General features: G+C 44.7%; 1 protein-coding gene across 7 annotated transcripts in view; it reads right to left on the minus strand.

The window, feature by feature from the left end:
- Positions 1-5602: 5602 nt before the first annotated feature.
- The window catches only part of LOC138179856 (protein split ends), a 119938-nt gene continuing 99813 nt past the window's right edge, over positions 5603-25727 (minus strand). For 5 of the 7 annotated variants that reach the window (XM_069113042.1, XM_069113044.1, XM_069113040.1 and 2 more), the window contains 9 exons: positions 25003-25183; positions 24180-24471; positions 22336-23076; positions 12109-22213; positions 11895-12014; positions 9975-10091; positions 9052-9819; positions 8735-8893; positions 5603-8609 (listed from right to left, as the gene is read on the minus strand). In XM_069113042.1, coding sequence (XP_068969143.1) covers positions 8481-8609; positions 8735-8893; positions 9052-9819; positions 9975-10091; positions 11895-12014; positions 12109-22213; positions 22336-23076; positions 24180-24471; positions 25003-25183 — 12612 coding nt within the window. In that variant the 3' untranslated portion in view covers positions 5603-8480. The remainder of the gene's footprint in view (positions 8610-8734; positions 8894-9051; positions 9820-9974; positions 10092-11894; positions 12015-12108; positions 22214-22335; positions 23077-24179; positions 24472-25002; positions 25184-25727) is intronic. The other 2 variants (XM_069113043.1, XM_069113045.1) reach the window with 2 other exon arrangements.

Raw genomic sequence — 25727 nt, forward strand, 5'->3', positions numbered from 1 at the left:
ATCTCCCCTTTGAAACGATAACAGAGAACGCGAGACACAGGACGAGAGGGGTGCATTTCAATTGATCCGTCGCTATCGTCAGCAGGGTTCGTTGACCAACATTATCGTATACAGTGACGTGCACGCGAACCCTTCCAGAAAAGAATACGCAGAGAGTGTCCTTGAACCATCATCGTTTCCTCGTTAAAATCATTTACGATCCTTTGCTTTTGATCTTTCGTTTGTGCGACCTTATCTCTCCGCTTTGCTTTTTCCATCTCTCGCCTTTCTTTCGTTTTATTCCTGCGAATCCGTCTGCATATATTGGCTTGGCAACTAAGTGATTGCGGATTTTGTCATTAGGTGATATTGACAAAATCCGCAATCACGTAATTGCCAACGCAATAGTTGCGTCATAGTTTTGTGATCGCGCCCGATTAAGCTACGAAAGTACAGTCACTCGAGTGGAATATTTCGTGGAAAAATCGTTGCATATTTTCGAAACGTAGGCTGTGACGTTACATATAGAATAAATTCGAAATTCCACTTCTTCGAGCCTCGTACTCGCTTACGCTATTTTCATAATACGTTAGCACGGTTACAGTTTGCTATAGTTTGGTGTAGTTGTCGAATATCGTCATCGATTTTACGATGGTAGGAAGACTATTATTTGGTAGTGGTATATGGTATTTATTAATCGCAGCAGTCGGCAATGGCCTACAAATGGACTTGGTCTCGCTCCTACCACGTTCTACCGATGTCAAATTCTTGTTCGAGCCTGTCGTATCAATTCCACTGCTCTTGCGATTCTCGCAGAGTCACTTTTACTTCTATCTTTTCATTATCCTTGTTACTAATTTTTCTCCACTTTCAAGCTACTTGGAAAGTGCAGCGTACGCTGTATCCAGATATTTTTGTTTAACGAACGCTCAGTTTCCTCTCGTTTCTTAGCACCTGTGATAGGAGCTTTTGCATCGTGCTATATTTAACTCCGTTACACCGCCTCTTTGCGATTCTTTTACAGTTCGACGTAACAAGACGTTATCTAGCATTGTTTTCACGGACGGAAACGAGAGTCGTCTCGGAGCGAGAAAGTCGATCGGGAAAGAAAGCTGAGTCATACAGGAAAGATTCGTCTCATCCCTCGTCTTACTCATCCGGCGCTGTTTTTCCAGTTAATTTATTTTATTTATTTCGCATACGAGAGAGAATTCGCGTTAGATCAACGAACAGTCGATGTGCAACGCGATGGCATGGAAGAATTAAAACTTTTTTCTATATATCGTACAATACGTTTTGAAATTTCATAGACATTGCAACGACGATGGCTATCGCGACTCTGTCGGTAAAATTGAAAACGAATCTGAAAATTTCTATAGAAGTTGCGAGATATTTGGCGGAAACGCGCATTTGAGAAAAATCGTCGAGATATTTGAACAATGAATCGTTCGCTATCTTAATAATCCATAACCCGTAGTTAGACCATTTTTCCCACTAATCGTATGTTTCCAGGCTACTGTTCACACTGTATGTTAATTTCTCGCTAAAGTGTATTTTCGCGACGAATGTCTTGTTATAGGTTCTATATACATCTCCACGTTGGTCTCAAGTTTCGCGACTCTGTCGGTAAAATTGGAAACGAATCTGAAAATGTCTATAGAAGTTACGAGATATTTGGCGGAAGCGGTCACTTGGAAAGATCATCGAGATATTTGAACATTGAATCGAATGAATCGATTTCAAGCTTCAAGTTTAGCCACTCTATAATCGCGATAGTCGTGTATCGGTCTATATCGATACTAACGAAATATTAAAAAGTTCCGTAGAAAAAGCGTGTGAATACTTTTACTAGCTGTACGTACAATAGCGCGGTAACGATGAGTGTATAAAGAAAAAATAAGAGAAGGTTGAAGAAAATGGAAGATGATAGAAAAAAAGAAGAGAAAAGAGTCGTGGGACCAAGGACGAATCTCTCGTCAAGCTTTTTTAAAATCACCGATAATTCGAACGAGACGTGTGAAAATGTTCGCTTTGAGCGTAAGGTAGCCAGTCGGAACTAATAAACCAATAACGATCGTTTTTTCGTTCGTTCCGTATATTCGATGTCGTTTATTTGATGCGATGATAAACGGAATTAATAGATAGTTTCCTAGGTCAACGATGCAGGAGGGCCAATTTATTCGCAACCTTGAACCATCCTGGAACTCCATTACCAATAACATCCATCGTAATTATTGTCCGTTTCGTTTGTCAAGAATTAATGGTCTGAAACAGCATATATCGTATCGTTTGCTATATCGTGTTTCAGATTGAAATTGAATTATACGAAAGCGTAGTTCGTCCGCCCACTACGCCGTGGCGCTCAAATTCGCGTTACTTTTCTTTTTCGCTTAATATCACGCAGCATCCGTTAATCCTAATGAGCAAGTGGAACGTTGGAAACGTCGAGGACTTAGTAAGCAGCTGTTTCGGCTTATCGTGCTTTTCCTATAATAGCATGAAACACGGTATTACGGTATAGCATTGTTATTATCTCGATGCGATTCAACGAGATATACGTTGTATAACGTTACAAATTTCCTTCTTTTTGCGATATCACCCATTCGTTAGTTTGTGATTTATCGAATAATAATTCCCATAAGAACAAAGATACACCGTTGCACGGATGTTGTAGAAACGACTGGGCGAATAAATTTCACGCGGCACAACACGAGTGAGATTCGATGTGAAGGTAGAAGAAAAGGACAGACCGAGAAGGAGATGTAAAATTCAATGTGAAAATAAGAAAGAATGGAAAATATGGAACAAGCTGGGATCGTGTTCGTTCGTTGCATATTTTATTAGAAACTGGGACATTGTTCGTATTTGACGCAATTTCGACGATTCCACTATGCATCGCAAGCCTGTATTACTTCACAGAGGAATGCCCATTTCCTCTTCAATTTCTACATTCCGTTGTTCCTTCTTCCCTTACACGCTAAGATGGTAATAAATAAGTTAATAAATAAAAAGAAATTATCTTCAACTTGGCCACAGGCGAGTTAAGATGCTCAAAAATGTATGGAGGAAACGTAGAATTCTCTACTTCGTTTAAAATCTACCAGCAGAATTTAATCTTATTTTCGACAACTACCGCAGACAGATATGAATGAGAAGGAGATCGCCGATGAGCTTGGCAGAAATTTAGCCGAAAGTGCGCTCCACTAACTAGCGCTTCTAGCGGTCAAACGGCTGAACTATACGCATATTACTTCTCCACGATACTCTCGGTGGTATAAACGTGACTCTGACAACCACCGGCTGTACAGAGTTGGCCGAAAACAGGCTCTTATTCTTAGTGACGCTTCGAAAACAAGCGGCAGTACGTTGCACCGTACTTCGAGAGCTTATAATCTTCATCCTCATTTTCGTATAAGAAGACTTGTTTTATCTACATTAGTCCGGCAAGGAAGTCAAGTTATTGTAAAATTGTACATTTATTACAAACCTGCAAATTGACTTGAATGGAACAATGTCATTTTCCAAATGAACGAAGCGTCTGATTATTCAAAATTCTTTCAAAGATCGGTAAATATTAGGAGAATCAAATAACATAAGAGGTATCTGAAACCTTTTGAAATTCCTGGAAATTACGTCATTTAATGACGTCATAAATAAAGAAATAGAATGTGGCACAAATTTGCCGATTTCGGAAATAAAGCCCGTTCCACAAATATATCGATGAACACGACTTGACAAACTTTTTGATTGTACCATTTTTGTATCAATGGAACAAGACGTCGTAGCAGAGGCTATAAGTTCGCCGATTCTTGGAAACAAAGTTCCTTCCACGAATGTATCACAACCGGAACTTGACAAATTTTTTCATTTATTGTTTCATTTTTGTATCAGGGGAACAAGACGTCGTAGTAGGGGCTACAAGTTCGCCGATTCTTGGGAAGAAAGTTCCTTCCACGAATGTATCACAACCGGAACTTGACAAATTTTTTCATTTATTGTTTCATTTTTGTATCAGGAGAACAAGACGTCGTAGCAGGGACTACATGTTCACCGATTCTTGGAAATGATGTTATTTTCGAGGAATTTTCGTAAGCTGGTTTGCTGTCTTTTTTCATACGATATTTCGTTTAATTATACGTGGTCTTAACCACTTCTCAATTTCATTTTTTGATTTTGCGTAACTTTTTGCGGAGTAAATAACAAGATTGAAGAATGCTATCGAACTATACTGATTTGTTCAAACTTCTTCTAAATACATTTTTTACAATTATTTTGCAATAAATTATCTAATTTTTTATGTTAATTATATTATGCTACCATTTCCAAGGAGATGGTTGTTGCTGGTTAGTTGATGGATAATATTGGCAGCAGTTGGCTGCTTGTGGTATCCTGATCGTTGTATCTGCCCGCAAAATGACTTTTTTGTAATAAATACAAAAAACTGCTTATTCCTAATTTTTAATTAAACTTTGTTAATTATTTAGTTAGACAAACTCTTTTGAAACTAAAAATGTGGAGGAATATGGTAACACTAAAAAACTCCAGTTAGGAAAATCTCCATTAATCAGTAAAATATATTGACATTATTTGTATGCCTTTTATTTGTTAAAGGAATTGCTCGATTTTTTATATAATCTCGCGAATCAAAATATAATCGTAAAATTTATCTCTAAAAAAAACTAGTTTGATAATTATTAGAAAAAGATGATCGTTAGAAGTTGGCATATTATACTATAGTTACAAGTTACTCTATAAAAATTGTTTATCTTTGAGATTATCGCGGTCGTCTACGAGAACCTACGTTTACAACTACGTCGATAACTGTTCTTCTGTATGTGCGCCATCTGTGCTGTTACTTACGAGATACACGTACTACCTACTGTCGATAAAGTTATGATACTATTCAAAGAATCTTAAAAACGTACCAGAAAAAAAACTTACGGGATATTTTCGATATACGTTTCAAAATCAAGTATTTCGTTGATGTAAAATTTATATTTTATTTACGAAAAATGTAAGAAACTTTCATAACCAATTACAAAGCATCGGTATAAGACAAAAATGCATCGTAATACTGCGAACGTTGCAAAGAGGGCGTGAAGTACTCTGAAATATCTTATTTTTATGTATGATACACGATACATATTTATAACAGGAAAACTTTCTCTATTCTCTTTCACATGCTAAGAAACAAATATTTTTACGTTTTCATTGGCCCTCATAGATATGCATTAATATGATCGTATATGTTTATTAAAAAGAAAGGTAGATCATACTTGAGTCTTGTAACAAATACAAAAGTGTCGTTAGACAGAGTGAAAACTTATGTAGAGAAAGCAATACAGAAAAGATAGTAATAACATACGATACAAGATGCAAATAAATTATAGATTGTATTATTTTCATGTGTTATATTATTCTTTACCTCCCGAACGATGACGAAGTCCAGCTTCTAAACTTCTAAATGACAGATTTATAATGGTAAACGCTGTAACGTTTTCCGTTTTCTTATTTTCATTGTAATCGACGAACACTAGTCGTAAGCAATAAAAATCTCGCGTATAAATTAAACGTCGCACACTTTGTTTTTAACGGGTTTCAAAAATGACGCGTCGAGCCGTGCTCAAGTTTTTTAATCATAGTTATTATTATCGTTAATATCCATATAATTATCAATAACTACAGTAAAACACAAAACAAAAAATGGGTGGATATCTGTACATTTCTTTCTCTTAAGTAAATAGTAACATAAACTTTTTTGTATACCAGTAGCCTATAATAGGAAGAAACTAAATCATAATATTCACAGATATTTTACAAGATAGATAAGACACGACGTAGACACGCGCGTCGCGGGAACTCGAATTTCCTATACATATAAAACGATTTCGACGAAGGGTGGAAAAGTATCGAAAAGAGGAAAAACGAGGAATGAACGGAAAAAGAAAGAAAGAGGAAGAAGGACGGAGAAACAGAGAAAACAGAAGGCGCGATTTTTATCATAAAAACGAATGAAATATACCGCGACGTGAGCGTCTTGTTCGCGTCCTATTATGTGTATACTTAACCGTAGCTGTAATATATGCTTTCTTTAAACTCGGCGTCTCGCACGCTCACTTACACCTCTACACTGTACATATGCACAACGCATCTTTTACACTGTACATGCACACGCTCCACGAGTATCCGCGTTGCCTTAAATTAATCGCGCTTCCTTTAGGGATCGTCAACACACCATCGTTTATAGTTTGTATAATGCGTATACACTTTCGTTTCGTTCGTATTAATTGCGTTAAAATCAATCGTATAATAATCGAAGTTATAATATAATATAATATACATAGTATCGATGTATTCGACGTCCGATAGGTCAAAAAAAGAAGAGAAAAAGAATAAAACATACAGAGTCGTCAGATCAGTAATTCGAATCAGATCATTCGAAGTAGTAAAGAAAATAGAGGTTACAAGATAAAACGTGAAATCGATTTGTGAAACGATCGATATTTCGAGTCGATTGAACACGGGTGACAGGAATATAACGTATGTTTTGACCATCCCTAATACTTTTCCATAAGGTTATTTTCTAGAGGCATGCGCCCTACGCGCAGCAGCAATAATATCGTAAATAGGTAAGTTTCTTTATATTATTTAATAATGTTTTTTTTCATCCACGGCTTTCGTGTGATATAATATAACTTCTGGTCTATACACGTAAGCGCATTATTATCCTCGATACGATTGCTAAAGAGTCTATGACACATCGCGCAAAAGGCGACAAAGTATAAGAGAAATGGGGGATGGAAGTGTACACAGAATGGGGCGACGTCAATGGTCAATGAGATCGGTCATACTGTATCTTGTTCATCCAATATGACATACTTTTAAGCCCCTTACCTTTTTTTCTTTTTATGTGCTGGTTGGTACGTTCTAACTAGCCTGATGTAATAACGTTAATAATAATTGATAGCAGCGATAATAGTAATAGTAGAGTAGTGGTAATAATAATAGTAGTAATAGTGGTGATAATAGTATAGTAGTAATAGTAGTAGCAGTAGTAGTGGTAGTAGTAGTAATTAATAATAAGTAATAATAACATAATAATGACAATAATAATAATGATAATATAATAATAATGATAGCCATACTAATGATGATGATGATAGCAATAATGATAAAGATGATAATAATAATAAAATTAATAATATTATATATATATTAATATTATTAATATTATTTTATATTATAGTTATAATAATAATTATGATAATTATAATAATAATAATAATAATAATAATAATAATAATAATAATAAAGAATCAAAATAAGAATATTAAAAATTTTATATAATATACATATTGCTAAGATGATAATAATGATAATAATATGATACATCCTGCTATTGGAAATTATATTACACTAGGAATAAACACTATTTTAGGTAGTTTTTTTCCGACGTTTCTTCACTAGAGGTCTAAATCGTAACTTTACTTTCTAGTTCGACACGAGCGGCAGCAGCAACAGCGGCAGCAGCAACTATTGTTACAATTAATATAATACATAGGTATTTATATAGAGCAGTATTATACAAAAAACACATCACATACCGCGTGGACCAGTATCGGTCACCATTTTATAATGTTTTTACTTTTTTGTTTTCTTCGTCTTTACGCAGATATATATCGTTAAATAATTAAAATCACAGTAGTTATGCCCTCGCTGGCTCGCTTATAATTTATACAGTATCATTAATATCTAAGCCTTACTTAAAATAGCTCGTGTATTATAGTGGTAGGGGGTACGTTAGTTTTTTTAATCTTCTTCCTCTATTCTCTTACTTACGAAATCGACTGTCCATCTAGAGCAACGGTAGATATATTATTTTACTGTTTTCCTAGAGGAGGGACGCGCGTAAGTTTTTGTTCCTTCGTTTTTCTCTATCTTTCGCTCTTTTAAATCTTTTCTTTCTTTCTTCTTTCCTTCCCTTTCTTTTTTTCACAGTGAGGACATCGCGTGGTTTTTATCAATCGAAGGTCTTCACTAAGGGCTGGGGTTGTGCCTGACCCGCTTGTCAGAAAGACCAAGAGTGACGTCGGTCGATCTCACAAACGTCGTCAGTTAGACGAGTGGTACCGCGAGCCACTTCATCGAGGAGGAATGAAACTCGCCATTGCGAAATAAACCGGGGAAGAAAGGCACGCTCGGTGATGTTCGCACATTGACCGTGCTAGCCTCTCTACGCTACACAACCCCGTACCTACGTTTTAGGCCTACGATCTAGAAAATCGGTACGATTCGCCGAAGAATCCGTTTGATTGTCACTGATATAACTCCGCAGGAGAAACCTTCCTCGCTCCCTCGGAAATACTCTTCATCGTTCGTCGTACGATACTGCATCTCGTTAGGAGGACACTCCAGGCTTCATGCCACGTTCGAAGCGTCCTACAAGTGCGTGAAGGCGAGAAGTATAGGTATATTGTAATCCAACAGACCACTGGTTGGCCTCAAACCGTGGCGATCACGATGAGCAAATGGGCGATCTTTGCGACACGATGCAATAAATCCGGTGCGATTCGCGCTAGGCTCTCGTTGGCGAAATCACACGACGGGAAAATGTGAACTACGTATGCAGGCTGCAAAGAAAATGAAATCCATGTTTATTTCCATTAGTTTACATCTTTCAATTGTATCGTAATTGTCGCTGCTAGTGATAGCATTACATATGGTTATGTATATTATAAATATTTACGATACGTACTTGTTGCGATCCTGGTGCAGCGATATTGACAATTCCAGCGGCCTGTTTTTGTTGTAAATACATTATAAATCCGGTTTGAAGATTCTTACTTTGTTGCAATACGTCTACTTCGTCTCGGCCACAAGGAAGCGCAAGGAGCATGCAGTGTTCGTTATCCATCTGGAAGAAATTGCGAGTAAAATAGCTGGCTGTAGTACATAGAAAAAGGATTTATCGATAATCCATTATTTAAATGATTCTACAACGAAACACACAAAATATGCGATTTAAATCAAGATTTATATATTATATATATATATTTCTGAAAGCACACATACCTGCATCTTCCTTGCTACTCCTTCGACCTGAGTTTGTTCCAGTCTCATTCTTTGAGCGATTCTCAGTGGTGGAGTAGATCCATCGCTGTTACATGGTAAACTGTCTCTGGCCACATTTGGATTACCGAAAACAAAATGCATCTGCACCGCTGCTTGGTCGTTTTTAAGAGCCAATAGTCCCTGCCACATAACCGGGTAACGTTGCAACAACATCTGGAATGAATCTGCTTGCGGTGGCACTTGAGAAGCATGAGGTGGGGTAACCACTTGGTGTTTTCTAGGCCTATCGGGGGTGATGGCTCTGTCGCTTGGCGCCTCGCTGGCAGCAATAGGATACTGAGATCGCAGATGCGCCGGTGGAGGTTCGTAAAAACCACCTCTGGCAGCTGCTGCTGGCGCTCCAGTCAACGATGGATTACTGCCCGTATTATATTGCGGTGGCGGTGGTGGAGGTAATCTCACTGTTCCGTGCATCATGTACACTTGAGCTACTTGAGGACTATCGGTAGTACGATCGTGCGGCGTTCGTGTACTACGTCTCAATTCCAACGGTGGGCTGTGGCTGTCTTCTATGCCTGTTTCGAGTTTCGGATCTAAAGGTAGATGAGGAGATCGAGTCTCTTGAATGTGGTAAGCTATGCGCGGGGCTGTTAAAGCAGCCTCCTGTTGTGCACGCAAATACTGGTACTGCAACATTTGTGGGTGCATGTAGTGAGGTGGGAGCTCTCCGCCTCTGGTCAGTCCGCCATAGTGATTGACAACGTCACCCTAGATGTAAAACGTATTATAAGTAAAATTATTTCATGGACAAAATACCGTATGATTTGGAAGTTTCATTAGAATTAGTAGAAACATTTTTGCCGTATGCGTAACATCGATGCATTTTAGTAAAACTGAAACAGTGTAGTTAGCATAGTAAGTACCTGAGAAGCATTAGCATGATGATGGGCAGGTGGGGGCAATGGAGGACTCTGGGATCGATGTGGGGGGACAAGTCCATATTGACCCCCTGGTGATGGAGTAGCACCCACACTCCCATGCTAGCCAAAACCAAGCCAAGTTAATTCGTATGTCGACATATTTTTAGAAAACATACATACAGTAGCGGACAAAAGATTAAAACGAAATGGAAAAAATAAATAATTGATTTACTTTCCATAAAAAATATAAATACAGTGCTCTACTTTAGGTATTAACTAATTAGACATTTGTTTATACACTTACAAAGAAATTTCATTTTGATATTTTGCTCAGTAGCTAGGTTGTAAAAAAGGAACGAAATCTGTATAATATTTTGTCGGTCAAAAGTTTGACTACACAAAAGATTATTCATTTTTGGTAAGAAAATATATACAATTTTTGTTGAAATTCAATATTTTGTCCAATATCCATTGTTTCTTATCACTTCGGTACATCTTCTTGGCAGAGAATCTATTAATTTTTTACATTGATCTGCCGTAATATTACTCCAAGCTGTTTCAATTGTAAAGTTCATTTAAATTTTTCGGTTTATAACCTTGTACTGCCTTTTTTATGATGCTCCATAAATTCTCGATTGGATTAATGTCTGGTGATTGCGACGACCACGGCAGCATGGTAATATTTTCTTCTTTAAAAAACTCATATTGTTGCGTGCAAAAGGTAACATTGTGTTGTTGAGTATGTCCATGTATTGAAAACGGTCCATAATTCCATTAATACGACATATTGGACCAGGGCAGCCTCGAGAAAAACACGCCCACACCATAACGTTTTTAAAACGCACTGTGTTTTCAAACTTTCGCCAATTCGACGTCTAACATACCGTATCCCGTCAGAAGAGATATGATTGAATTTCGATTCGTCTGAAAACAATACCTTTTGCCAATCTTCACTTGTCCAATGCTTATGAGCTTTAGCAAATTCAAGTCGTTTTTTTCGGTTCCTAGAACTCAACAGTAATGTCTTTTGCGGTTCTTGTCCTCTTAACTTAAAGTCTTCCAATCTTCTCGTATCAGTTCTAGCACTAATTTGTGTATTGTTTTCATAGTTTACCTCCGCAGCAATATTATTTGCAGTACGAAAACGATCTCTTTCGCTCGTTGTTTTCCGTGGCCTTCTGTTTTTCAGTTGATCGCAATACATGCTTGCCTTTAAAGATCTATACCAAACTTGCTTATAACACGCTACTGACCTGTTCATTATATTTGCTATTTCGTTGAAGGTTTTACATTGCTCTCGCAGCCTTATGGTTTGTTCCTTCTCGCTTTGAAGCAAATTCTTTGATCTACCCATAGTCTGTCCCTATCTAAATGAATTTTAAGCAATAAAAGGTACACTAAACAATGATTTTGACATTCCAGAATCAGAATGTTCAAAAACTGTACCCATACTCAAGTTTTACATAGCTCGTCTTAAACTAATGTCCACTGTTTACAAGCGCTAAACGGTAACTAACTGTTGTAACTCCTACATTATTTGTATTTAACAGTTGACGGTTTGAGGTAACGAAAGTCAAACATACAGCTATATTATTCCAAAGAGACAAACCGAATAGAAGAAGAATATGCGTATAAGATGTTTGTAATGTGGTTTACAAATCATCGTCTTAAACTTTTGTTAGCTACTGTATATTATAACATATATTTGTAATGGTTACACACAATTTGTATTAATTTCGCTATTCAATCGGTAACGAGATCAGATTAATTCTATTAAATATAAAGCAAGAATGGATCACGAACGAACATTACGTGACCATTACGATCTTGCTATGTGGTTTAAAACGTCAAATATATATATATATATATATATATATATATATATATATATATATATATATATGTTACGAGCATCATGCTTACCAGTGGTCCTCCTTCGTACGTTGATATTGATACGCCCCGTGCCTGAGGACTCGGTGTTGGGACCATAATGCAGCCGGACATCGACACTTCTACTTTCGGTGGCTCCATCGTTCCCGTTACCTACGATCATAGTCGAAATATAAGTTAAATTTTTTCCCTTTTACATAGGAGCACTTTATCTCTATCTTTATCTTTGAAAGAAAATAACCATTACCGGTGGTGGTTTTGGTGCTGGAGGTCTCGAGCAGCTGACGCTAGCGGGCTGCGGGTTTATCAGATGAGATTGAGTGGGTGGGCTAGCCACCACACCCGCGACCATAGGTGGTACCACAGCCTGCAGCAAATGAGCCTTAGGATTCAAAGGATGCGGCTGCCCGTTGATGCCTTTCAGTGCCGTTGATTGAGAGATAGGTTGATGAATTCTCGGTGTCGGAGTCGTAGTTACACTAGCTGGTTGGACGTTCATAGCTAATTTCTGAGGAAGATTCACTATCGTGGGTGTCTGCTGTTTTGCCGCCTGTAGGAGATGCTGCTTAGGATTCGGTGGAGCACCACCGGTATTGTTCAGTACTGGTGACATGGGTTGTCCTTGACCTTTTCCATTCGCAGCACCGATCTGTGCTACCGGCTGTTTAGCACGTGGACTTAAGCTCGGTGACGATACCCTGTTGCTAGAAACTTGGAGATGCAAAGCTTGCACGGCCTGCGTTGATTTTACGAGATTTGGTGGCTGCTGCACCACCGATGGCGGTTGACTAGCCACGCTGGAGGCCGTTGGTTTGGTAATGACAACTTGCTGTTGCGGTTGCGCCGGTGTAGCCAGCTTGCTGGCGTTCAAGACGTGAGCCTTGAGGCTCGTGGGCTTCGACGGGATGGAACAAGTGGATGTCGTCTGTGGAATAGTTACCACCGTCGTAGCTATAGAAGTAACTGTGGTGGAAATCGTTGCTGCTGGCTGAACCATGCTGACTGCGGAGGTGACTTGGTGAACAACCGGAGATTGTGGTTTCGTGATAACGCTGGTCTGTGGTTGGATCTGTTGATTTTGCTGAAGCGGTTCCGGGGCTGGTTCCTTCTTAAGTTCTTCGGAGACGGTTAAATTCTCGGGCTGCGGCTGTTTCGATCGCAACGTCTCGGTTGTATTGGGCGCAACGACCGCAGCGTTCACCAAACCAGCCGGAGTGTTTCTCGGATCGCACGTGGCTCTGCTCACCGCTTGCGTTTGTCCAGAAGTGGTGGAAACAGGAATGTATTGACCTTCCTCCGACTCTCTCATCGGTATCAACATTCCAGTGACTGGATCTATCAGTGTCATTGGTTCATGAGATACCGGTTTGTGCGTGGGTGACGGCGCGGCTGCAGGCTGCTGCTGACTCGTTTCTTCGGGCTTCGGCGTGATCTCGTCCCGAAGCGAAACGACGCTCTCTTCTTTGTTCTGAAGTTCCTGCTGCGGAGCCGGAGGTGTCTCCTTTATCTTTATCAGTTCTCGATATTCTTCGTCGTCGTCGTTCTCGGAAGTTCTCCGCACCGATTTACCGCGAACACCTCGCGGTGACTTTCTAGGTTCGGTCGGTTGTTGTACCGTGCTTTGAACGTTACGAGAAGAGCTGTTCTGCCTAGTGCTTCGTCTGGTGGCGTGAACGTTCCCTCCAATGGATCCTCCCATCATCCCTTTGTTCATCGCGGAGCCACGCACCACGTCTTCGATCACGTCGTCGATCGTGTTTCTACTTCCATCCCTCTCGGCCAGTCTCCTGGACTTTCTGGTGTTCGCTGCTGGAGGAACGAATTCCTCCGGAGGTACTTCTTTCACAGCGGCTATAGGCGTCGCTGGCTGCGCGTTCGGGCCAGTCAGACTCGGCACTGGTGACTTGATCGTGAGAATCAATCGCGGCCGTCCAGCATTATCTTCCTCGCTATCGTCATGGAATTCGTAAACGTCCGCCGGCAGTTTGTTCTTCTCTACGTGATGTTTGCTTCCCCTGGAAGTCCTCGCTCCTCGTTTATGCACAACGGTGGTGGTTGTGTTTCTGCTGCTACGTCTGGTGGTCACACCGCCGCGGCTACCGAATCCTCGTCTGCTCTTGGTTCGACCACGTCGACTCTTTGTCGACTCGCTTTCGCAGGTCTCCACTCCCTCGTCCTGTTCCTCGTTGGTCGCGACGAAGTTCTTCTTGGTCTCAGCCTCGGTTGCCTCGGCGCGGTTAAACCATTCGGACTCGTTGCTCTTTGGCTGCTGTTCCTGTGTCTCATTGGTAACGCTTTGACCGTGCTGTGCCGTTTCCTTGTCACCATCGTCGTTGCCCTCGCCATCGCACAACGCGTCTACCTTCTTTATCACGCTCTCGATGTTCACCTCCTTCGCAGACCAATAGTCGCTATCTTCTTTACTGTCAGCCGGATCCTCCTTGGACGCATCGATCGCGAGCGGATCCGTGCACGGTTCTTTCAGTGGATCCTCCGCTGGTTCTTCCTCCATGTCCGCTTCCTCGTTCTCCTTGGGTATTTCGTCTTCCTCCTCATCCTCCTCTTCCTCCTCATCCTCTTCCTCTTTGACCTCGGGGTTCGCGAGTTCCGTCTTGATTTCGACTTCCATCATTTTAGGAACGAGACGATCGCCGTCGTTGGATTCTGACTTCGATGCACACAATAGCTTCTCTGATTTGATCTGATCCAGTTGTTGCTCGACCTTTGGAGATTTTGCTTCCACCGCGATGGCGCATGGTGCATTCAATGGCTGATTCAATGGTTGCTCGGACTCGGTGTTCGAGAATTCCTCCTTGATCGCGGTGGTATCCTCGTGCTTCAGGATATCGGATGATTCCTCTTTTATGACATCAATCGGTTGAGTGGATTGTATGGGCGGAGTAAGTTGCATGGGCTGAGCCGTTTGTGCCATCTGTGCATCGGGATCGACCTGGAGCTCCTGTTCTGGTGGTAACCGCGACTCCAGCACGCACTCGGTGGTGTTTTGTTCAGTGGGAACGGAAGACGGAACCGTGGAAGGCGCCGTCGTCGTCGTTCTGGAGACGATGGCTTGCGAGACTGTAGATACCAATGGGAGGTGAGGCTTGGAGAGATGACTGGATTGCAGAATCGGAGAATGCCTTTGGCTACTGTTTAGAGACGAAAGCGACGTTTGTGTGACGACGCATTTGTCCTCAGGCATGGAAACAGTTACACTGGATGGGATCTGTTGCTGTTGTTGCTGTTGCTGCTGCTGCTGCTGCTGTTGTTGTTGCTGTTGTTGTTGCTGTTGTTGTTGTTGCTGTTGTTGTTGTTGTTGTTGCTGCTGCTGCTGTTGTTGTTGTTGCTGTTGTTGTTGCTGTTGTTGTTGCTGCTGTTGTTGTTGTTGTTGTTGCTGTTGTTGTTGCTGTTGTTGTTGCTGTTGTTGTTGCTGCTGCTGCTGCTGCTGGCAAACTGGCATGGGTACCACCGTCTTGATCAGCGGTTGATTCGCTGACGAAACAGTGGACGCCCCGATGGTGTGCACCACGGACTTGTGGACTAGGTGAGGCTGCCCGTGAGCGACTATCACGGGACTGGGTGTCGAGGAACGTGGCACGTGGGTGGTCAAAAGCTGAAGACTCGATATCTCTTGCTTCTGCCTAGGGGACAATAAATTGTTGTCCGTGGTAATGGAGCCTGAAATTTGTTTCTGACCTCTGGACGACAAGGAGCAGGTTTCCGGGATGCTGGTCGGTTTGCCGAATACCAGGCTGGACGTGCTAGCGTTGATTTCGATCTTGGCCGTTTCAGGGATATACGTGGGCGGCTGGTTCGGCGAAGGAACCTTCGGAGAAGTGGAAGCCTTGTTCGTTGGTTCTGGGATAACGGCTGGTGACAATTTCGGTTCCTCCAGACGTTGCGGAGGCTCGTTGGGATTTACCGGAAGCAACGTTTCGATAACAGATTTGCCGCCGAGAGCCGAATCCCTAGAGCTCTTGACTTGTACGCCACCCGGAGCCAAAGGTGGTACGGGCATATAAGGACGGTGTGGAATATTCAGCGTCAACGGCGGTAATCCACCTCTAGGATGACTGGGTGCTAGAGCTCTCATGCCTGGAGCGTGTTGAATAACCGGCTGTTGAGTGGCCGCCGTGGAATATATCTGTTGCGTCGGTGTGTCCGGCCTATGAGCGGAGACGGGTACGCTGCTCACCGCGATCCTGGCTGCTGGTGGTGACGGTTTACCGACACTCGGTACGTGAGGACTGAGGGCGGAGTTTCGAGACCATTGACCGTTAGGTGAAAGTGGCTGCAAAATTCTCGGCGACAGTTGCGAGGGAACCAAAGGTGGCATTCTGGATGGAACCAACGGTGGTGGCAACGGTGGAGCTTGGTTCGAGGAGGCCGAGGTTGAAACCGCGGGGATGTTTTGCATTCTGGGAGAAGTTTGTCGCATGGGTGGGACCATCTGTGACTGTGGTGACACGGGAAGCTTTTGGTAAAGGGACTGCACGCCGATGGATGGCGGCGTTGACGGTGGCTGTGGCGCCGACGGTCTAGGACTGGTCGCAGCTATTCTAGGCGTTTCGCTGGTGATCGGCACGCTGCAAGGACCTAACACGGGTTGCTTGTACTGCGGAGGTGGCGAGATCGAAGCGCGACGCGCCTGAGAGTTGTTCATTCTCTCCGGACTGGTTGCTGTAACGTTGGTTTCGTCGACGTTCTCGGCCGCTTGCACAGTCTTAACCACCTCTCGCGGCTTCTCGTTCAAATTCCAGGAGTGAGCGATCACGGAGGTCGGTGGACTCGGTGGTTTCGCTGGTACGGACGATCTGCGCGCCTCGATGGTCTTTTCCGTCGCAGGTACGGAAGGCGCGACAACGGTGGTGACGGCGGCGGGGGTCTTGGTAGGTGATTTGTAGTACGATGGAATGTCTGGTGTTTTCGGTGGTTGGCTCAAATCGAACGTCTCGTAGTTCGGGTCTTCCTCCGTATCCGTATCTATCTGCAAGTCGTGCTCGCTCTGAGGAGTGTCTGGCTTCATATCCGTCTCTCCTTCCGCCGTAGAGGCGTTCAGACTTTCGACGGCCTGCTGCATCTCCTCGACATCCTCTTGAGGCGCCTCGGCCGGAGCTCCGACCGCGTCTTCTGTTTCGGCGTCTTCCTCTTCGCCTTCATACGAAAAGTCTTCCGTCGACACTCCGAAGGTTTCCTCCAGCAGAGCAGCTACCGCGTCTTCGGTTTCCTCCTGGGATATCGCGACTCGTGGCTTGTCCTCGGTTTGAGTGGGCGGCGTGGTCGGTGCATTCACTTCCGACTCCTCCCTGCTTTCGCGTTCTTCCGGTTCCGAAATACTCTTCACTGCGTTTTCGTGAATAGTCTCGTCGATCTCGATACCGAAGCCTGGGATGAACTTGTCCTTCTTCTTCTCCGGCTTCCCGGCTGATTGAATACCGCCGCTCGATGGAGGAGTCATCGACGACGGTACTGTTGTCGATGACACGCAGGTGTTGGACGAAACCTTAGGAATTGGACTCAACAAAGTATCTCTAGGTGTAGGCAAAGTAGGTGACATCGTCTTGGGAATCAACGGGCTACTTGCTCTCGGCGGACTAGGATCCGCCCCCAGGTAGGGTAACTCGCCGCTCTTCTCGTGATGGTGATGATGGTGGTGGTGATGATGATGGTAATCCTTCCGACTCCGCTCTTCCTTTGATTTTTTCCTCTTTTTCTTCTTCTCCTTGATCTTTTCCGGAATGGTCGATGGTGTAGATGGTTCGATGCTGTCGTTGTCGTCGGTGAATCGGAACACATCAGGGTCGTTACTCTCCGTGCACGCAACGGCCGATTTCGGCGAGTTCGGTAGCCCCAAGAGCTTCGCCTCGATTTCTCGTCCCGCCTCGGCCAAGTCCACGCTGTTCTCGTCCTCTGTTTGATGACGACGCTTCTTCTCCGCCTTTCGCCTGACTCGTTCCACGTCCAACACCGGACTGTGGCCACCGTCGCTGTCCGAAGCGTAGGTGTTGTTGGCCAACCGGTCGAAGAGCGCATTGTTCGACGGAGCGTCGTCGACGTCGTCTGACAACGGACCAAATATGTCTTCCATACGTTGCGAATCTCTAGCTTCCTGTCTGTTGAGCCTCTTTCTTCGTGCCTTCGCTTTTTCATCCGCGTTCCTGTCTCTCCTCTTATCTTTCTTGTTCCGTTGCTTCTTGTCCGATCGTATCCTCTCCTCCGTCGTTTCCAAAACCGTCGTGGTACCAGACGTGACGACGGTCATGGATACGTTGACGGACTCGGTCGCATGATTGGCTCGACAATCCGCCGTCGCCGCCACGTTACTCGTCACGGTGTTCGATTTGGTCTTGTGCTCGACAGTGTCCGAGGACTCGGTCTTGCTTAGACTGTCTTCGGTCGACATAGAGTTCTTTTGCCGCTTCTGCTTCTTCTTGTGTGACTTTTTCCGCGACGAATCACGCTCATGATTATTAACCACGATCGCTGGTTGGTTGCCACGGCTGAATGACACCGAGATCCGTTCGTCATCGTCCGAGGTGCGCGGTTCTTCTTTCACGTTCGAGTGAACGACACTGTTCACAACTACCACGTTCGTCGTCTCCATGGAGTTGTGTTTCTCCTCGGTGTCAGCAAATCCGAGATCGACGTCGCTTTCCAGGAACCTCTCTGTCTTGACGGCCTTGCGAATCTTGTTGTTGAACGACGATGCCTCCTCTTCCTCGCTGGTGTCGGAGTGAATTCGAGATCGGGAACTCTTTCTGGACAAAGACTTGGCTCTGGCCGAGTCAGATTCCGAGGTGGCCTCGTCTTCTGTCAAAGCCTTACTGGACACCGAGTCTCCGTCCCACGAGGTACTCTGCTTTTTCTCCTCCCGCCTCGCTCGACTTTGCTTCAGTTGTGAAAATTTGTCCTTAAGTCGTACTTGCCGTTTCTCCTCTTCGAGTTTCTGCATGTTCTTGGTCGAGCGTGCCTTCACTTTGTCATACATACTGATGTATGCGGGCTCGTCGTCAACGATATCGAAGATGGAGTGCTTCTTAGGTTCGTCGCTGTCCGTGTCCGTGGCGGATGGATGCCTGGCTACCTGAATATCGGGCGTCGATAGAGGACCGTCGTCCACGTCACTGTGTAGATTCAAGGAAGACTGTTGATGATGATGGTGCTGGTGCTGGTGATGCTGATGCTGCTGCTGCATCTCTCGCGAATGATTCGAACCAATCGCGGTCTGTTCACTCGGCGAATTTGAGTCGTTGCGCTTTGAAAGATCCAGTCTCGATAGGAACTCTTTGTCCGACTCGTGGGACACTCTTGGACTCCGCTCCCTGGACTCCTTCTCGGATCGATTCCTCTTGCTTCGCTGCTTCTCTTTTCCTCCACCTTCGCGGTTGTTCTCTCGGTTCTCCCTAGTCGACTCTCTACTCATCTCGGTCGAGTGAGATTGCTCCCTGGTATCTTGAGACTGTGTGAATACATTACCACTGCTACCCTCCTTTCCATCTCGGCTCTCTCTACTTTCGCGATTGGATCTGTGAGAATCGTTCCTATGTTTTCGATCCTCGGACCTTCTATTCTGTCTAGGCCGGTCTTTGCTGTCCCTCCTGTGCTCGGAGATCTTCATGCGTTTGGCGTCATCCTCGGTCGGGCCATCCTGCGACGAGCATCGTCGCTTGATAGACACCGGCCCGGGGGAAATTTGATTTTGAGACTGGGAAATGGACTGATGAAGATGATTCTCGGTGGGTTGTCGCCTGCTTTCCTCACGATCCCTCTTTTCCTTGTCTTTCTCCTCTCTGTCTCTTCTTTTCTCGCGCTCGGACTTTTCCTTTTCCCGCCTTTCCTGATCCTCGCGTTCTCTCCTCTTTTCTCGATCATGCTTATCCCGTTCGAGCCTTTCTCTCTCTTCCTTCTCGCGTTTCTCCTTCTCCGCCCGTTCTCGTTCCTCTTTCTCTTTCCGCCGTTCCCTCTCCAGCCGCTCCTTCTCCTCTCTTTCGCGCTTCCTCTCCCTCTCGAGACGTTCCTTCTCTTCTCGCCTCCTTTCTCGTTCCAGTCTGTCTCGCTCTTCCTTTTCCCGCCTCTCTTGATCTTCCCTTTCCTTCCTTAACCGTTCTTTCTCCTGCTTTTCTCTCTCCTGGCGAAGTTCCCGCTCTTTCCTCTCACGATCTTCTCGCTCCCTCCTTTCTCGTTCTTCCCTCTCCCGGCGTTCCTGGCGTTCCCTTTCCTCCCGCTCTCTCTTTTCGCGTTCCAATCTTTCCTTCTCCCTCCTCTCTTTCTCCTTTACCTCGTTCTCCTCCCTTTCCTTTCTTTCCCGTTCTCTCTCCTCTCTCTCCCGCCTGTCCTTCTCCTGTCGTTCTTTGTCCAATCTCTCCCTTTCACGTCTCTCCTCATCCTTCTCTCGCCTCTCTTCCCGTTCCTTCCGCTCCTGCCTATCACGATCATCCTTCTCTCTTCTCTCCTGCCTCTCGCGATCCTCTTTCTCCCTTCGTTCCTTCTCTTCTCTTTCCTTCCTCTCGTATCGCATCTCTTTGTTCTCCTTCAACTCTCTCTCCCTCGCGTGACCGTCGTTATCGACAACGTCGTTCGTCATAGACGAACTGCCACTTCCATCCTTCTCCTCCCGATCCTTGCGATTTCTTTCAACGTCCGCATCCTCTTTTCGCGATTTTCTCTGACAATCTTTGCTCTTGCCGCTGTACTTGGAGTCCCTGCCGTCTTTGCTGTCCCGGAACTCTCGACTTTCTCGATTACAACCGCCAACTTCCTTCCTCAAACGAGACCGGGAAGCGTCGGTGGTGGATGACAGAGACGACGACGATGACAACGACAATGATAACGACGACGACGACGATAACGATGAAGACGAAGAAGAAACGGTGGTGATGGAGAAGGAAGAGGACGAAGTATTCGACAAGGATGTCGTGGAAGACGGTATTATCGAGGTGACGGTGGACATGGAAGTTTGATACTGATTACTCGACAGGGAGCACGTTGACGACAACGAGGAGGCCGCCGACGTGGCGTTCAACGTGGTCGCGATCGTGGCTTGCGTGATCGGGGTTGTCGTCAAGACAGACGTGGTGGCCGCCGTCGTGAGAACCGCCATCGTCGGCATCGTCGTCGAGAAAGCGAGCGATGATGCGATGGTGACCGACGCGGATGCCGACGCGGAAGAACCACTGGTACCGATCGATCCTCGGGCGGTAGAGGCTCCGAGAGCGTGAATACTACTTACGCTACCGTTGCTGCTAAGAATACTACTCGCTAACGCTAAACCGCTACTATTGCCGCTGGTGGCTGCCGTTCCGTTACCAAGACCGATCGGTAGAGAAACCGGTGGTAATTCGGGGCTAACAGTCTTGATCGACGTGCCGGGTGTGATTGGAGTGGTCGGCGTCGGGTGCACACAGTTGTGTTGGACCACCGTTCGTGGATCCGGAGTTTTCAACGTCGACGACATGGTCGTCGTAAACGTTAAACTCGACGATAGGGATGTGGTGCCAATACCGATTTGACCGGTCATAGAGGTGCTGCTGGACAGTTGTACCGGTGGATGACTAGGAAATGGGTACTGCAAGCAAACTTTACTGGTGCAACTGCCGCTAGACGCGAGGCCGCTCACGCTACTACCGATCGAACCGACACCGATCACACCGGTAAACTCTCTCGGTTCGTACTTCTCGCTGAAGTTCTCCAGCCGTTTCGAGTCCTCGTCGAACACGCTTCTCTTGGCAAGAACCGACTTGACGATATCGCTTGGTTGTACTTCGTGCAGATCCAAATCAAGCAACTTGTGTCGAAACCTGAATCTCTCGGACGCCGTGGCGTCCAGCTTCGCCAATGCGTCGCCTCCGGCAGCGCTTAACGCCCTCGATCCTGACCATTTCTCGTACTTCTCGTCGAGAGAACGTATCCTTTCTTCGAGACTAGGTGATTGAGGTGCTGTCTCGCTGTCGGAACTCGTTGGACTTGGACTCAGGTGACGAAGTGGTGGTGAAGCCGGTGGCTGCGGTGCCGTTCGAGGACTCGGCGCCGTTGACAGGTTGATACACGGTGGACTGGTCATCTTCGCGAGACTCGAGTTGTTCGACCGACTACTACCGCTACTACTATTATTGCTGCTACCGGTGTTATTACTATTACCGCTGTTGTTGTTATTATTGTTGCTGCTGTTGTTATTGTTATTGTTGTTGTTATTGTTGTTCAGCATTTGAGTCGCGAACCTCGGCAACGGTAGCGAGAGAGGGCCGTCGTGACTTCTCTCGCGAAACCGCCTTGGCTCGCTAGGCACCAAGTTCTCCGGCCTTTCGTCCACTAGCGGAGTTCCTGGACGCGATCCGTCGTGGTGTTCGTGATGCCTTCGACAGAAATCGGATTGACGCGTTACTACTTAACTGTTCCAGACCCACTGCCATACGCTATGCTTCTAATCACGATGTCTAATTAAAATATCAATAAAACAACGCAGAAACCATGTTACCTGCTGGTAACGTCGCGACGACGCTTGCAAGGTCCTGGACCTCGCCCGTCGCAGCTTCCTCTCCTCGTACCATGATGCACAACCACCTTGCTGTCGCTGACTCGTCGGATATCCATACCCTTCCTGCTGGAGTGCGAAGTAACGAGCAACGAGGCGATCTCAGGTTCGTCGTCCTCGCAGAGTATGGCGGTGGACGTCCCATCGATCTTCACTCGTTTCTTTGGCGCGAAGCCGACCTCGTCGCCGCTGCTGTGACATTCCTCCAGTTGTTCCAGCAGATGTACCCGTTCCTTTTGAAGATGTCTGATATCTGGAGGTGGTAGCAGCGGCGGAGGCGGCGCCGGTGGATCCACGCTGGTTACTACGCTTTGAACCGCGTGTCGACGCGAAGGAGGTGGACAATCGTCGTCGTTCAGCTTCCCATCGCCGAGCACGCTGCTCTGATAGTCGTCGTGGCTGGCCCCGCTTCCCTGGCTGAACTCGTCGTAGCTGCGGAATCGACGGGGTGTTGGATCGGTATATTCGCCGTCGTAGTAGGTGTCTTGATAGGAGCGCCTACTGCTGCGGGACATCGCGGTCGGGTGAGCCGGGCTGGCACCCGGTGTGCTTCCACCTCCGGACGTGCGAGAATAACTGGCCGTCCTCGACCTCGGGGGCGTTTCGTACCGGGTAAATCGGCTACTCGAGTTTGAAACCGTCACCCCGGAGTCAAAACTGCTGCGCTCCCGCCTGCAAGGAATCCTTCAAATAACGGGTGTACTATATTTCATGTTCTCTGCTGTATAACGGCGAGCTCGTCTGCAAAGTATTCTTTGCCTTTTCTGAAATGTTTAGCAGCGATCTTTGCGTTCGATAGGTTGTACGCATTCTAGAATGGAACGAGTAATTTTTGTATTGAGCAGGCTGACGCAGAAACGTCGATGTAAACGAGTCAGCTGCCTATCCCTCGAGTTATTATTTGGTTGATTACGATAGTAAACGAAATTAAAAATTTTTTGTTTTCGAAATTGAACGGCCAGGATAAATATTTATCAACTTAAAAATGCTTCGACTAAGTTGGTAGTGTCACCAGAAAAATATGCCGACTGCGAAGGATTAATTGTTGAAGTTCAACACGTTGCAGTGTACAACTTTGTTTTTACGCGTCAACGATGGCCAAATGAGAAACTTTGAGGTAGGTTAGCTCATTTTCTCGAACGCGGAAAACGCGAAAATGGTAAAACAAAGATGCATTGTCGTTTAACTGCAAATACGTGCAGTATCTTACTTCTCTCTCAACTTGATAACACGTACAACTTAATCCATAACGCGAGCAGCGTCCTTCGTACGAAAATATCTGCTAAACATTACGGAAAAGTTTGTCGCATACATCGCAAGACGTTCTATGTAGCATTTATAGTAATTCAAAATTCTTCGTCAAAACATGTTTGTTTGTCTACGGAGAGCGTTTTATTTATCTCAGCCATTTTAGTACCCGCCTCATTGTCCAAGTACGATCATAATCAACGACTTTTTCATGGTTAACAAAATTTCTTAATCCATGGTTATTTTAAAGTATCGAATCATCGCGCGTCCTCCTGCAGAGCTGCAGCTCGTTGCGAGAGTTTTATAAAAATGGTAACGCTTTGACGAGATCAGCCGATACTGCGATAGAATAAAATCAATCTCCGCCAATTTTAACATAGTTGGAGGAAACATCCAGATGACGAAGAAAAGTAAAACACTCGCCGCAATGGTAACGAACGATTTAAAGCAACTACTTTGGAACGTAAGAATACCGAGATACATTTAGACAATTAATCGTCGTGAGAAAATATCTTATTTCTGATGAGAATTATACATACGAGACATCGAAGGTCGCCGCCGGAGATGGCCTCGTGTCCCAAGGTTTCTCCCCAGCGATGCCCTGTCGCTCCAGATGCTCGTAAAACGTTTCCTGGCACTCTCTGGAGGCGAAGTCAACTTGAAGCCGGCGTCCACGAAGAGCGGCTCCTCGCATTTCCTTCACGGCGGCTTGTGCGCAGCTGATCTGCTCGAAGAAGACCAAAGCGTGTCCGCGTTCGCGATCCACGACCACCTGGTTTATCGGTCCGAATTGATGGAATTGCATGTTCAAGTATTTCTCTGACATACAATCTGAAACAACGTATAACGTATGGTTAACGCATCATTGGCACATACTTTGAAGAGAACGTTCTCTTCCTACATATTTGTCAAAAAATCGCTAGCAATTGAAATCGTTACGCGTTTCCAGTCGTATGTTTATTTATGAACGGTATGAAAATATACTACGGATAGATGGAAAGAGCCCTAAACGTAGTCTATAAGTAACGCCAAATCATCGTAATGAGACGCGATCGAGCGATGCGGAGCTTGAAACGCGCGTATAATTCAGATATTCGTTGGAAAAGACGCGAGTTTGATGGCGCTGTAGCGCTTTAAGTACGCGTTTGTTTTTAGAATACGGTCATACTCGTCAATTTGCAATCACTTCAAAGACCAGTCTAACCAGTCTAGAGAACATCCTATCCTCGCGAGCCTCCAGCGATTTCGATCATTAGCAATTTTGTTCGACGAGAAAAATTATTCGGTGGCTTCTAAATCATAAACTATACAATTTTATAGGTGGTTTTTAGAGAAATCGATATAACTCTTTACGATAATTACCTCCGATACCGTCCACCCATACGCAGGACGTAGGCATCGACTTTCCAAATCCAAGTTTTATTCGATTCGCACCCAGGTGTTCGCCATCCATCGATCGCATAGCTTTAACGACGCTACCGATGTCGGAATATTGGCAGAAGGCATAGCTCGACACCGCGCCTTGTTTCTTAATATCTATCTCCTGCAACATTAAATATGGTATTTAACTCTTTGTTGACGCCATTGCCGGCGTTTTTTTTTTTTTTTCTTTTTTCTTTTTGCCTCTTGGCCGACTCTTCGTTCGAGTTCCTACGAAGCGAAGCATTTTGCGTTCGAACAAAAATGAAGAATCGAACATTACCGAAGAGGTTGGAAAACATCGTTAAGCCAAAAATACGATAGTGCAAAGTAGAAAAGATATTCGAACGATGATATACTAAGGAATCGAAATGCAATCGAATGTAAGAAATATCAGAAATTTTATTTCGTAACGCTTAAGTTTCGGTTGTTCGTATAAGAGTATCAATTGGTTCGTGCCAAGCGACGTATTTAAAGTGTCGTTCCTTATTAAAATATCGTCTATTTCGCGGAAACATTCACGGAACAATTAAAATTTCAAAATTCTGTTTTGACTGTTTCATGTCCGGTTCAAATGTTAATTTTCGAACAACAATTCGCGCGTCATAAATTTCGATCGCATCCGATTCTCAAAACTTTCCAATAAGCTTCCGTTCGGACGTTGTTAC

The sequence above is a fragment of the Bombus flavifrons genome, chromosome 5 (assembly GCF_040668555.2).
Source record: "Bombus flavifrons isolate JBK064 chromosome 5, iyBomFlav1_principal, whole genome shotgun sequence".
In the NCBI taxonomy this organism is placed as follows: Eukaryota; Metazoa; Arthropoda; class Insecta; order Hymenoptera; family Apidae; genus Bombus; species Bombus flavifrons.